Consider the following 15262-nt stretch of genomic DNA (forward strand, 5'->3'; position numbering starts at 1 on the left):
GAGCCCTGTCTATTCTAAGATGGAAAAAATTATAAAGTTATGGAGAAAGAAGAGAAAGTTCAAAGAGAGAATATAGCTATTTGATGGAGTGAGGTGCCTGAAGAAAAAAATTATGCTATCCAAGACCATCAACTGAAACACTGGTTAGGTAAAAGACAACTCATATGAAAATCTATCTTTAAGTTTTGGGGCAAGATGAAGGGTCACTTATTTTCCCTATAAAGCAGAAGTGCTCAGAATGAAAGAAGAGAATTCAGAAGAGCAATAAACGTTTGAATAGTTGCTGTAGTGAATGGAAGATAAAAGGTGATCTGGAACAAGAAAAACTAGCAGCATGAAGGGTCCACTTGACACTGAAAACCATGGATTTCTATAGCCATCAATCCTCCTGGTGGTGGAACTTTTCCCAACAGCGTAAGACAAGAAGCAAAGAGAGTTTATTAGTCCAAAGCAGGGGAGATGCAGGGTAGCTGGACGTTTATGGTCAGTAGAGTTGATTTGTGGATCATTGATGTCTGTGCCAAAGAAAGAAAGAAAAGATGTGCAAGAAATAAGGGACTGATAAAGATGGGTAAGAAAATGAAGTTGGCAAGTGAGATACGGGGATTAACTGTGACCACATAGCAACATGGCATGTCTCTGATGAATTCCAATCTTGTACGGCAGATCATTATTTTTAGGTCTAATTGTAAAGGAGCTTTCTCCGAAAGCCTCATGTAGCCAATGAAAAAAGAATTTTTTCCCCTTTCTTTTTAAAAGTTAAGCTCTACGCCCACATGGGGCTTGAACTCATGATCCTTAGATCAAGAGTAGCATGTTCTACCAACTGAGCCAGGGAAGGTGCCCCAATAAAAAAAGAAATTTTTTTAAAAAAGATTTTATTTTTATTTATTTGAGAAAGAACAAGAGCTGTCACGGACAGGGAGAGGGAGAAGGAGACTCCTCGATGAGCAAAGAGCCCAATGCAGGCTCGATCCCAGGACCCTGCAATCATGACCTGAGCCGAAGGCAGACGATTACCTGAGCCACCCAGGCGCCCCCAAAAAGATTTGAGAGAGAGAATGCGAGTGAGCATGAATGGGGGGAGGGGCAGGAGAGGGAGAAGCGGACTCCCTGCTGAGCAGGGAGGCTGACACAGCTCAATTCCAGGGTCCCAGGATCATGACCTGAGCCAAAGGCAGACGCCTAATCAACTGAGCCACCCGGGTGCCCCTGAAAATTTCCACATCTTAATGTTCTTTCATGAGGCTGTATTACTTTATTTTCAAAAAAAGGTTAAGCATTACTTCTTCTAAAAGTAAATGATTTTAATACATGTAATCAAATCATGTTGTACACCTAAAACCAATACAATGTTTCAGGTCAATTATATCTCAATAAAGTTGGAAAGAAATATTTTTAAAAACCTGATAAAACAGCATTCATTGAATTAAAAATAAGCTTAGTAATACGCTAACCAAAAATTAAGCAGCATCACAACTACTGGAAAATCAGGTTTTGGGGAGAAAAAACCCCATCAGAGTCTAGAGTCAAACTGAAATGATTAAAAAAAAAAAAAGAACCATGCCATGAATTATCCAAAATTAAGACTATGATTTAGAATAAACCATCTGTAATAAAAAAAAGTCCCAAAAAACAATTGCTTCCTGAAAAATCTTTTTATTTTTTAAATGTTTTCACATATTTATTTATTTATTCATGAGAGCCAGAGAGAGAGAGAGAGAGATGCAGAGGCAGAGGGAGAAGCAGGCTCCCCGCCTAGCAGGGAGCCCGATGCGGCACTCGATCCCAGGACCCTGGGATTGTGACCTGAGCCAAAGGCAGACGCAACCATCTGAGCCACCCAGGTGCCCCCTTCCTGAAAAATCTCTTTAGTTACAACCTATGGTTATGCTAAGTAAAACTAAGTCTGACTTCTTTAGAACTTCATCCCTGATAGCAGAATGCAACATAAAAATGTAAAAATGAAGAATCATTGTTAAATTTAGGAACAAGGTAGCATTCAAAAGAAGGAACACTTACTTAGGAAGATGCCTTACGAGTACATCTTTGCATATGGGTTGCTCAGCCAAAGTGAGCCAGAATTCACAGGCTTCTAAAGCCACATTTTCATCTTGATCTTGCGTCCTCTGTAGCATGTACTGAAAACAAAGCAGCATTAATATTAATCAGTTTAAATCACAAAATTAAAATAAACCTACTCCTTTCTCAGCAAGTTAAAGGTCCTCTGCTATCGCCTTGAACTTTACAGTGATTCTCAACCTCAGCTTTGGATTTTTTATGAAGTTTCCAAGTCAATTCTAAAATGCAGCCAAACTAAGAACAACCGCTTTAGAATGCTGCCTAATGAAAAGTGTTCCAACTATGTATGGCGTTATCTGCTTCTGTACAGGCATGTTTTCTTTTATGTAACCACTGAGATTTTATTTTTAAAATTTTTATTCTTTTAAAGATTTTATTTATTTATTTGACAGAGAAAGACACAGCGAGAGAGGGAACATAAGCAGGGGGAGTGGGAGGGGGAGAAGCAGGCTTCCCTTGGAGCAGGGAGCCTGATGCCGGGCTCCATCCCAGGACGCTGGGATCATGACCGGAGCCGAAGGCAGACACTTAACGACTGAGCTACCCAGGTGCCCCGAAACCACTGAGATTTTAAACATGTATTAATCAACGGTTTTCTTAGAAACATCAAAAAAGTCCATTATACCTTTCATTAAAAAATGAAGAATCTTTTTATAACAATTATTCAACCTGTCTCTTGTATATATTTTCATGTATGTAAAGTGATATATACATATACAATTATGAAACTTAAATTTTTTTATATTTGGAAGTAGGGACATTTCTTAATGCAACTATAATCTGTAGTCTCCAACATGCCAAGCCAAATTCACTCTTAATTGTAGGAACACCTGATCTGAAATTCAAAGGCAGTGTCTACCCCTCTTTAAAAAACCTTCACGTGCAAAAACAAAATAAATATAATCAAAGGTACGCATATGATTTCCCAGTGTACCTGGGCCTGGAAATGGGGTCAAGTGTTGGATGAAGCCTCTGTACATATCCTCTTCTAGACTGAAACATCTCCCATGGCAAAATGTGGCAATGCAAGAATTGTGACAGGCCAAGCCCTATTACATTCCACACCATGTCCTACTACCATGCTGAATACTGCTAAATAACTGTAGCATTTTAAATTAGCTCCCCCCCCACACCCAGCCCCGTGACATGGCCCCAGCAAATGATAAGTATCTTTAACTTTCTGGTTAGCTCCAACTTTCACTAAACCTTCAACCAACTCGACCTGATTCTCCTAAGCACTTCAGAGAGAACAGATTCATCAGATAAAAGGTCACTATTCCCATCTAATGCTGCTACATATCTTTACAACTATATTTCCTTATGTTTTAGAAAAGGAGTTGCTATACACTATAGATGCTAGCCTTTTTCTAATAGGTCTTAGGCCCCCATCCTTTAAAAAAAGATCTTCCCTCTCCACACCATATAAATCTCTGAAGGTGTAAAGGAGAATCTAAATAATGTATTATTTAATATACCTGGAAAGCTCCATATACTACTCACATACTATGATCCAGTAATATGAAAATTAGGTGGTACGGTCTGCAGCTAGCAGGACTGAGTATTGCCCAAACGAAGTTATTTTGTTCTAATAATAATTTTATCTTGTTACTATGTATTACTTCCTTTAAATATGGTTAACCAATGATCACCGTACTCAGAATTTCCTAGTAAAATTATTTTAATTGCATAGGGATTGAAAGAGTTTTAAAATCTAAATGGTTTGCTGGAACTAACTATAACAATTACGTATTTTCTACTCAGAAATTTCACTTCTACCATAAATCGTAAGTGGATCAGATCAGCTTTAACAGTAATAGGTGGAAAACAAACACTTATAATTACAAACTCCAATGACACAAGAACGTGCCACTTAACCTACCACAGTTCTAGTGATCGTTTAGCCTAACACATATCTAGTGAACACAAATAATTTAAATATTTCTTAGTTATTCATGTTAAAAGCTATCTATTCCTTTAAATAACTTTCCCCCTCTATAAGCATCTTAAATCTCACGAAAGAAAAGTCACCATAAAGAGAACTTATAATTTTAAGATAATCATGAACTGTTTTTCATAGTTGATTGCCAACAATGTAATGTGTTATACAAATTTAACATTATACATTTTGTTCCGAAGATCTTTCTTGGGCGAAAAAGGAGGAGAGCGCTTTTAAGTCACCTGTATTACCTCAACTATGTTATGCATGTGAGGAAGCAGGCGATCCATTCGAACTTCAAGCAACATCACAAGTGCCCGGCACACATTTTTCCGTACCTCTGGTTCTTCATCACCAGCCAATGCAAAGAGGTTCTATTGCATGAGAAACATTTTTTTCTAGTTAAGCATTCCAATATATTAGAAAGGTTTATACATAATAACCAGTCATCTGTAAGTTAGTAACATTTAAAGAAACCCTAAGAAGATAAGATACAAATAAAGACTGAATTAACTGGCCTGCAATATTAGGTCATAAATAATTAATTAAATATAGGATGACAACTGCCAAAAGTATGATTTTGATAAATAATCTAAAGCCATTCTTTTGGCTCAGGTCATCATCTCATGGGTGTGAGATCAAGCCCCACGTTGGGCTCTGCACTCAGTGTTGAGTCTGCTTGAGTCTCTCCCCCTGCCTCCCCAACCCAGGCTCACTCTCTAAAAATAAATAAATCTTATTAAAAAAAAAAAAATAGCTGGAGAGGAAAAGACTATTTAAGTCTCATTTAATGAACACTGAAAATAAAAGTGAAGTGCTTAAGGAACTTTAACAATTTGTTCACAATTGCTGTTATTAAGTGGTAGTAGTTCTGAAAAAGAATTCTATTGCTTTGAGCTCGTGGCCAGAAAATTATGCTTGACTTTCTGCTTTTTTTTTTTAAAAGATTTATTTGTTTGACAGAGACAGACAGCAAGAGCAGGAACACAACCAGGGGGAGTGGGAGAGGAAGAAGCAGGCTTCCTGCTGAGCTGGGAGCCCGATGTGGGACTCGATCCCAGGACCCCGGGATCATGACCTGAGCCGAAGGCAGTCGCTTAACCAACTGAGCCACCCAGGCGCCCGACTTTCTGCTTTTACCAAAAAAGTAAAAGGGCCTTTAGAAATGCTTGCTGAGATTTAAGAGTCAAATTTTTCCCGACACCTCTAATTCTACAATGGAAACCAATGGAAAATGAAGCACCAGCCTTTTATTAATCTGTGCCTTCAGCCTTCAGATTCTTAATGAAGAATAAATTTAAGGTTAATTTTAAGTTTAAGATTATTCAGACTCAATGTTTTATGTTTCAACTTCTGCAAATGAACTGGGAGACTCAATTTACATTTGGAATTTGAATAGTATATTCAAATAAAAAATTTCTAGTTAAGATATTAAACATCCACAAACCATAATTGATGTTTGTACCATAAGTAAAAAAATCAGTTTAATAGAGGAAAAATGCTTTTATTTTCAGTTAACAAAAATGACCAAGTCTACACTGTATCCAGTTTTAATACTACGAGAAATAATTTAACATTTTCTAACTTTCCCAAAAGCAAAAGGGGGAGGGGGAGAGACAAATCTTACCTCAATAAAAGAATCAATGTGCAACATCAGAGCTTGAGTCCTACTGATGATAAACTGATTGACACATGCAACAGCATGAGACCTAGAAACAAAATTTAAAATTTAACACATACTCACTACAGCTTTTTTCTATTTACAGAAGATTGACAAGAACTTAACTATTCCTCCATAAAATAATTATGGTGTATGTATAACCATAAATGTATGTGTTTATACATACATATACATGTATATACACATACACACCCTGAAAAGCATGAGTTAAATTTCTTTGTATATTTAACACAGAATATGAGTGATATTAAGTGAAAAACACAGGTTCCAGAGCATTAAGTTAAGTTAGTACTTCTCTTCAAGTGTAAAGTGTTGGAAAGGACATGTGCACATTTTTAATAGTGTATACCTCTGAAGAGTGGGAAGGTGGATAGAGGCATAATGGAAATTTGTTTTGCATACCTACAGATTTTAAAATAATGGCTATTTATTCCTTTTAAAACCAAAAATGAGGAAAGTCTATAGTCTTTGTGTTCAGACATAGCCAATTCAACTCCACAGCAATTCCTAATGGCACTACCTTTAAAGCCAATCACTTCTTCCCTAGTCCAAACCATAATTTCCTATCAGGATTACTCCAACAGGCTCGAACTGGTTTCCTGACTTCTACTATACCAAACCCCACTACAACCTTTTAGACACAGATGAGTAACATCACATTACACCCTTGTATAGATTGCTCCAAAAACACACAATCTACTTTTCCTACAAAAGATCAAGTGGGTAAATATTCTAAGACCTCTGTGGCAGCTTCATTCCCCATCCCCCAAACACAACCTTTTAAAGTATAAAATCATTCTTAGCTCACGTTATGGGCTCAATTTGGCCCCATGGGTCACAGTTTGCTGACTACCAGCCTAGACATTCCACTATAGCGTGGTTACTCCCACTCTCCTAGCTTCATTTCTTACTGCGCTACGAAGGTTTCTTCTTTTGTCACTGTAAAAGGCTTGTCCCTAACTCCAGGACCTTTATACTTTCTGTTCCCTGTCTTATATGTCCTTCTCCCTGATCTTTCAAAGATTTGCTACTTTACTTTGTTCAGGGTCTCTGCACAAATGTTACCTTTACAGAAAACCTTCTATATACGATACCTGTGAATCACTGTCTAACCCCTTATTCTCATTATTTTTCCACAGTATTCATCATGAAATTATTTCATTTTCCTGTTTCCCTTTTCTGATAACCCAAGAGAAAAAGACAAAAGAAAAAGGTACTACAAACAGCCAATAAACCTATGACAAGATGTTCAACATGACTAATGACAGGTAAACCATCAAATTCATAATGAAACATAATTTTTTATCTATTTAACTGGCAAAAATTAAAATACATGACAACACTAAACGCTGTGTACCCAGAGAATCTTATGCTTTGTTAATAGAGTATAAATTGATGCAACTACCCTGGAAAACTTTGGTGTTCTTTCCTTGTTATTTGCCTCATGTCCCAGAAATTCCTCCCCAAAGATTTTACATCTTTCTAGAGAAACTCTTGCAAATAGACAAACAGAGACAAGCAAATAAATGTCTTCAGCTGCACTACCCACAACAGCAAATACCTGGAAGCCACCCCAAAAGCTGGCCGGGGGTGGGGGGGGGTGGGGAGGAACATGAATAAACTGTGTAATCAGATGCCAAGTAGTATACAACAGCCAAAACAAATGAGCTATAATGACAAAATATGGATGAATCTTAGCAACATAATATTAAATTTAAAAAGCTGCCAAAGATTAAATTCATGAAATACTTTTTATAAAGTTAAAAGCAAAGACATACACACACAGACATGCATTTTACATATATATGCAATACATTTATTTTTTAGGGATGCTTGGATTGCTCAGTTGGTTAAACATCTGCCTTCGCCTCAGGTCATGGATCCCAGGGTCCTGGGGTCAAGTCCTGTATCGGGATCCTTGCTCAGTGGGGAGCTTGCTTCTCCCTCTGCCTGCCGCTCCCCCTGCTTGTGCTCTCTTTCTCTCTCTAACAAATAAATAAAATCTTTTAAAAAAAATTATTTTTTAACAATGCAAGAGAAGGAAAAGTTGGGATTAAATGTGGGTTGTTGTCATCAAGACCTTAGCTTTTGTTTTAGGTGATAGATTTGAGTGATTATTAAAAATAATAAGTAACTAAAGACAAAATGGGGGGCGCCTGGGTGGCTCAGATGGTTAAGTGTCTGCCTTCGGCTCAGGTCATGATCTCAGGGTCCTGGGATCGAGCCCCGCATTGGGCTCCGTGTTTGGCAGGGAGCCTGCTTCTCCCTCTCCCTCTACTGTTCCCCCTGCTTGTGCTCTCTCGCTCTGTCAAATAAATAAATAAAATCTTAAAAAATAAATAAATAAAGACAAAATGGAAGTGGGCCATGATGAAAACGTCATGAGCTAAAAATCATAACCCAACTTTGTGTACCTCTGGTATGATTTAAAAAATAAAATGGCTCTAATTTTTCAATTGCTTAGTCATGTGATGGATAAAACTACATTCCTTTGCCTCATTCTATATTCTCAAAGTTCAATAGTTATTGAGATGGAAAAACATTTTTAAGAGTACAGAAGAAATATCAGTTAAGCTGTATAAATAAGATATTAAATGAAAATGTAGAATAAAAATCCTATAAAGATGGAGTTTAGTGTACTGCTAAAATATACAGCAGATACATTTATCCAAATATACATTAAAATGGAGAAAAATGTTTAATGGTATGTAGAACAGATTCTCAAATGGGTAATAATGAACATTCACTGAATGGAAACATTTCTGTATTACTGAACTCTACCTAGTTAAGTTTAAACAAATGACCAGCTACAAAAATGTATTAAAATTACAAAAAACTTTTATGTCTAGCAATGGACATAACTGCCAGGAATATGTTTTTTGGATTTTTCTGTTTTTCTTTTACTTGCTAAGAATTGGTCACAAAAAAGTGAGTTTCTGAGAAATAACAGGCAAATTACCACAATTTCTTTCATCACCTTAGTTCAAAGATTAAAAGACAACTTCCTAGGGAACATGAAGTCTATCTAGTTAACTATTTAGGGATGAGTAGCATTTTATTTTGAAAATGTTACTACTTATTTGCATGACACTACCATAAATGAGCATCTATTAAGTTTCCTCTCTGAGAACAACGCTGCATTAAGTACCACTTAAGATGAGAAGTAACTAAAATTAAATCGAGATAAAAGAAAAAGAACTAAATACCGAATTTAAGCAAGAAAAAGATGCCTGATTACCCTCTGGTCACACTGTTTAAACCATAATCCTCTGAATACAGCTTGGAATCTTGGAGTACGCTCTGAAGGACATCTAAACTAACAGTTATAGCATATGCATTAAAGTCCATGCTGTTGGATGGATATCCTTAAATAACCACATCTAGGATCCTGCAGAACTTCTACTTTAAATAGTAATATGGTTTTTGATCATTCTACATAAAAACACGAAGCACTGACAACTGGAAACAACAAAAAAATCAAAGCAACTAACAATCAGAACAGCAATGACTTTTCCACAGTAACAATAAACAAAAGACAAGTTAGATTAAAACATGTAATTGGAAAAGAGGGGGAAAAAAGTACAGCAGTTTGGGGGAACTTCTGGTGTAGTTACAGACAGGAATCTTACACACTTAAATAGTGTGAAAGCATCATGATAATTATAGCTTGATAGGACAACAGATGATAAATTAGTCAAAGGTTAATTTAATATTTAAATATAATATTTCAACAACTATATGATAGGCACTGTTCAAGAAACTAAGGATATACAGAAAAACAAAGCAGGCCAAGGTTAACTTCTGGCCAAGCAGACCTACTGATTTCAAAGTGTACTCATAAATCCTTCCACCTTCACGCTCAAAACGTTTTTAATTAGATGCAAAACTCTTAATCTAAAATTACTAAATAATCCAGATGTCATACTGGAGGAATTTTTACCACACAGCTGCAAATGAAGGTACATGTAACTTGGCAAGATCCATAAATTAAAACAAAAACAACCCCAAAACACAATGAATTTCAGCCTTACACAAAGAACCTTAAAAGCATGCCTGTTAATCACTACAAATATAATTAGCTATATAGAAAGTAAAGAACTATCCTGTTCAATTACAATTTCATCAGAAAAAGTTAACAGTTCATGGGTTTTGCTATTAAAAGGAGTAAATTTCAACTACTGACGTTCACCTTTGTGGAACATCAGTATCTTTTGCCAGTCACAAAAATATTAGGTAATGCAAAATAAGAGAGTGGTCAGGCTTAGAGTTTATGAATTAATTTAATACTGGCTACACAGATACCTTATTTTTGGACTACTGTGCTTGAAGAACTGTAGAAATTTGGGGATCATGATGTTGAGAGGACGATCTAACACATCACTATCTAAAATCTCAGCAGAATCTTCACAGATCTTCTGAAGGGCGCCAAATGCTCCCTGTGAAAGACATTTATATTATTAGAATTAATTAAAAATGAAGCCATTTTAAAAGCAAATTGAGGAATATTGACTAACTTGTATGCATTAATGTTCTCAGCCCACATAAAATACTGCCTCGTAAAATCCACAAATTTAGTCATCAATTTTAAGACAGAAATCACCATGCCACTAAGTTACCTAAAATCTCAGTCCAAATATAATGGTACGTTTTTATCTTAGCATTTAATAACTTAAAATTAGAGGATATTCTGGTTGGCAGAGACTGCAATAAAAAAGCTAACTTCTCTCTAAATATTCTTGTTAATTTTAAGTCAGAAAGAAGTCTTAACATCATTTAAAAATTATGTATATGTAAACCACTCACTGGATAATGACGAAGTCAGTTAAAAGGGCAGAAAATTCAAATTAGCAACTATTTCCCTATAACCATTTTTACACCAAAGGGGCCAACCTAGAGCTCCTATACACAATAACCTGCTAATTACCTCAAACTCTAATTTACTGCTTATAATTCCATCAGCAGCAGAAACCTGGTGCTTATTTCCATGGTACAGTTAAGTGAAGAATACTTTCTCTTTAAAATGTGACTTACATAGAAGCTCCATAATTTCATGATTACTGCAGTTTTAATTTTTTATTCTTGGTAAGTGCTTGTTTTAAAATTCTGATCTCCTTTCGTATTATTACCACTATACCAAAGCACAATTTAAATTTAATCAATTCTTACTCAATGGTTGAGTACTAGTATTATTTTAGTTTTTCTGGAATCTTAATGTATTTCTTTTCTTTTTTTTTTAAAGATTTTATTTATTTATTTGACAGAAAGAGACACAGCGAGAGCAGGAACACAAGCAGGGGGAGTGGGAGAGGGAGAAGCAGGCTTCCCGCTGAGCAGGGAGCCCGATGTGGGACTCGATCCCAGGAGCCTGGGATCATGACCTGAGCCGAAGGCAGACGCTTAACGACTGAGCCACCCAGGTGCCCCTCTTAATGTATTTTTTTTTTTTTTTTAAGATTTTATTTATTTATTCATGAGAGACAGAGAGAGAGAGAGGCAGAGGGAGAAGCAGGCTCCCAAGGAGTAGGGAGCCCGATGTGGGACTCGATCCCAGGACCCTGGGATCATGACCTGAGCCAAAGGCAGATGCTTAACCATCTGAGCCACCCAGGCGCCCCTCTTAATGTATTTCTAAGGTGTTATTGGAAAATGTATATATGAGAAAGAAAGATTTTTTTCTAGGGAGGGAGAAGCGTAACTTTAAAGACCCCTTTGCTCACTCCCTCTCTCCAGTCCTGCCTTTCCCTCTTTCAGATCTGGTAACAAACTGCCTTTTTTTGTTAGGTTATTCCTTTAAAGAGGCAAAATACCTAAAATGGTTTCCATTCAAAACAGATTTCTACACAAACTAGAGGCCTGGTAATGAAAGAGATATTTACAAGTACTGATAAATAGTGAGAAATCCATAGACTCCCTTTCCCACACAGAAAGGTTGCTACTGATCAGTGGCAAACAGGAGATAATTACTACATGATTAAAGCTAGATTACATACACTTCAGCCATGTCACAAAATAAGAGGCACAAACAATTTAGAGAAGGCAAAAAAAGTGCTCATGGTTGGTAAATTTAAGCCTATCTTCCAAAAATACCACATTAATGGATTAACTGATTATACTTCCTTGTAGTAATTATAGTAAAGAGGATTTATAACTTAACAGTCCTTATAGAAACTGTAAGATAAATGGTCACTAATGTAAAGTAAGAGGGTAACTTGAAGATTTCAAGTTTTTGAAGTTGTAAGTTTCAGAGAAGTTATTTTTTCCAAAAGTTACAAATACACAACATGACAAGAAAAATAGAGAAGAAAATGTAAAAAGCAAATTTCTTTACCTCACAAGTGTTGTAATCTTCAGAATCCAATAGGCTACAGAGTTTCGGTAGGAGGTCAGGCCAGTTCTGCAATTCTCCTTTGGAGGCTATGGTTGTAATCAAAATACCTTAAAAGAAAACACATATATTTAGGCAATCTGACTGCATTATGTTAGATACTGCCACGTGAATGCACGCATGCACACACATTCATTTAAATGACCCGCATCAGTCCAGGACCTCCAAACCACATAAACAGTAACATTCACCAAGGACTCCCTTTTCACCACATCTGTAGAAAAACCATAGCACAAATTGGAGGTTTCTAATCTTGTTTTCCAACACTTTACCCTCTTTTGTACTTTTAACAATTATTTGTACAAAAAGTCTATACAACTTGCGCTTTTCCAATAATAACAAGAACAGTTCCACTCATTAAAATTATAGTTGACCCTTGAACAAAGTGGGGGGATTAGAGTGCTGGCCCCCCTCAGTCGAAAATCAACACGTAACTGCTTACTCCTCAAAACTTAATAGCCTATTGCTAACTGGAAGCCTCAATGATACCATAGTTGATTAACAAATTTTGTGTATGACATTATTTTATATGGTTTTTACAATAAAGCTAGGAAAAAAAGTTATTAAAATTATAATGCAAATACATTTATTGTACCTACTGAAAAATCAATTCCACATATAAGCAGACCCACGCAGTTCAAATCTGTATTGTTCAAGGGTTAAACGTGTTCCTCCTTTACAGAAATTGTACACAAAAGAGTAGAAAGACAATATACCAAAACATGAGCAGTGCTTATCACTGGGTGATGAGTATGAGTCTGTTAGTTTTCCACAAAAATACATAAAGCGAAAATCAGCTCTCTGATCTAAGCTAAGATGGATCACAGCCATGGACCAAGGTAGGGAAAATGAAAGTAGATGAGCCATCAATGGATAATAATCCATGTGTGCAACAATCCGTCTGGTGTGGAAAGACCCACACACTCCTCCACCAGTTCCCACCACTACAGGATCAAGGATGAATCACTGGCAAGGTGATCTTGGATTCTGGAGGCTGAGGATCACATGCTCACTGATCACGTCACTCTGACTGGATTGTTTCAATGTGTTGTGTAGCTTAGTTGTGATAGCAAATGAAATTTGCAAATATACAAATACATAACAAAAGTTTTGTGTTAATGTTTCCCTCTGCCTTAGCAAATTTAATATGAATAATATTCTTCGTTTGATGATTATAGACCTTTTAGTACCATAATTAAGATTTGTATAAATTCTGACAGTGGGCAAATTACATGTACTCTAAATTTCAAAATACTAATTTGGAAAAGTGGAAAAAAAAAAAGTGTTCTCTTGTTATTATGAGAATTCAGTGAGATATGCAAACAAAATCCCTGCCTGGCATACAATAAATAATCAATGATTATTACTAAACAACAAATTCTACTTGTTTGGGTGTATAAATTGTCTTTACGGTTTGAGAAGGTTGCTCCCAGTGGCAAAAAGAGCTAAAAAACGTAAAGTTGTTGGCCAATATGCACTCTGCACTAAAGACAAAACAAAACAAAACAAAACCTAAATTATATGGTAAGAGTCAATGGACTGATAGCATTTTTAAGATATAACCCTTAAAACAGTCTTCTAGTAAGATCAAAAAGCATCAAGTCTGCTCCTTCTTGCCAATTATTCTTTCATAAAGTTAAAATTTGTAAGAATTGAGGGTGAAAGAAAGCTCTGGATCTGCCTAAAGAAAACTAAGCATGTCTTAAAACAAGCAGTAACAAAAACTGAACGCCAAGCTACAACTTGGCACTAACAGACGGCTGACATTCATTACTTCTGCTAGAAGAGCATTAGAGAATGTTGATCGACCAACAAATTCAAATTTAACTGGCCCGTATAATTTCATCCACTCCCCCAAAAATCTTTTTCCCATATTATATAAACACACATAAAGGATAGTCACTAAAATAATAAAATTACAAACCAACCATACATTTTTTTTTTTAAAAGATTTTATTTATTTATTTGACAGAGAGAGACACAGCGAGAGAGGGAACACAAGCAGGGGGAGTGGGAAAGGGAGAAGCAGGCTTCCCTTGGAGTAGGGAGCCCGATGCGGGGCTTGATCCCAGGACCCTGTGATCATGAGCTGAGCTGAAGGCAGATGCTTAACGACTGAGCCACCCAGGCGCCCCCTAACCATACACTCTTTAACAAGAGAAACAATTTTACATTTGCCTAATGGATTACCACATAGTCAACGAAATGTGGTCTTTTCAAATAAACTTCCTTGGCAAGATTCCTAATATGTATTGTTAAGATTAAAAATATTTGAGAAGTCTGGCATACACTCACCATTCTTTTTTACCAGTGTCAAGAGTTGGCAGAACATTAGGAAGGTATATGAGGGTCCATCAGAACAAACCAGGAATTCCCTTTTCTCAAATCACAAATGCCCTCCATCCCATTTAAAATCAGTGTTAATAATGGCAGTATTCAAGACATGTATATTTTGAGAGATGTCAGAGAGCCTTTGCTTTTTAAGTAAAAGATGAACTGGGTACTTTTCAAACCCACCATGAGACAAAAAATACAAAAGTAAAGAACTTTCAATGAAAATGATTTAATCATTATGAAGGTTCTTAACTGACTTCCATTCAACCAACCTGCCAGATTAACAGAAGCTTTCCAGGTCCTTGTAAAATTTAGCTGCTTAAAGCCCATGGCATACTGAATGCTGCCCGTTAGTAGGCCACTCTTGAGTCCTCCTGACTATTTCTGCTTCCATGAATGCTATTACCAAAAGTCGGTTGTGTTTACTCCCAAACCTATTTATACCAGCTATTATAATTAAATATTTTAATTCAATATTACATAAACTGATAGTTCTTTTACTCAAGCTGGACACTCTGGAAAGACTCAAAAATTGCTGTAATTAGATACAGACAAGGCAAATATTAAAAACAAGGGTAGACCTAGTAAATAGTAAAACCTAAGGTCCTATTCTTTAGTTGTTTTACGAAGTTTTCTTTCCATGTAAAGAAAGTGAAACTGGAAATTATATCCCATGTATTACACAAGGAAGTCAGACAATAACGAACTCAAATAAAAGGTATTAGTCCTAAATTAATATCATTTGTTAATGTCCCACTTCAATGAACTTTGATTAAGCAACTACCAGTTGCTCTGGTCTCACTACTTGAAGGATTTTACTGTAATAATGAACATTATTTCCAAA

General features: G+C 36.2%; 2 protein-coding genes across 2 annotated transcripts in view; both read right to left on the minus strand.

Moving 5' to 3' along the window:
• Window positions 1-876: 876 nt before the first annotated feature.
• Window positions 877-7064, minus strand: LOC145722686 (transportin-1-like). The gene is made up of 3 exons (XM_081826763.1): window positions 5646-7064; window positions 4261-4392; window positions 877-2141 (listed from the first exon to the last, which is right to left on the minus strand). The coding sequence occupies exons 1-3, from the start codon at window positions 5670-5672 to the stop codon at window positions 2019-2021; spliced, it is 282 nt and encodes a 93-aa protein (XP_081682889.1). The 5' UTR covers window positions 5673-7064; the 3' UTR covers window positions 877-2018.
• A 141-nt stretch (window positions 7065-7205) lies between these two features.
• LOC145722685 (transportin-1-like) overlaps window positions 7206-15262 on the minus strand; it is a 48406-nt gene continuing 40349 nt past the window's right edge. The window contains exons 5-6 of the mRNA XM_081826762.1: window positions 12028-12134; window positions 7206-10135 (exon numbers count right to left, since the gene is read on the minus strand). Coding sequence (XP_081682888.1) covers window positions 9980-10135; window positions 12028-12134 — 263 coding nt within the window. The 3' untranslated portion in view covers window positions 7206-9979. The remainder of the gene's footprint in view (window positions 10136-12027; window positions 12135-15262) is intronic.

This window comes from Leptonychotes weddellii, chromosome 7, assembly GCF_054177405.1.
Source record: "Leptonychotes weddellii isolate Sample4059 chromosome 7, ASM5417740v2, whole genome shotgun sequence".
In the NCBI taxonomy this organism is placed as follows: domain Eukaryota; kingdom Metazoa; phylum Chordata; class Mammalia; order Carnivora; family Phocidae; genus Leptonychotes; species Leptonychotes weddellii.

Coding starts and splice junctions, on each gene's coding strand:
- LOC145722686 (XM_081826763.1), bottom strand. CDS start 5,672: ATGTTGCACATTGATTCTTTTATTGAG. Junction 4,393..5,645: donor ACATTGATTCTTTTATTGAG/GTAAGATTTGTC, acceptor CTCATGCAATAG/AACCTCTTTGCATTGGCTGG. Junction 2,142..4,260: donor ACATAGTTGAGGTAATACAG/GTGACTTAAAAG, acceptor CTTTGTTTTCAG/TACATGCTACAGAGGACGCA.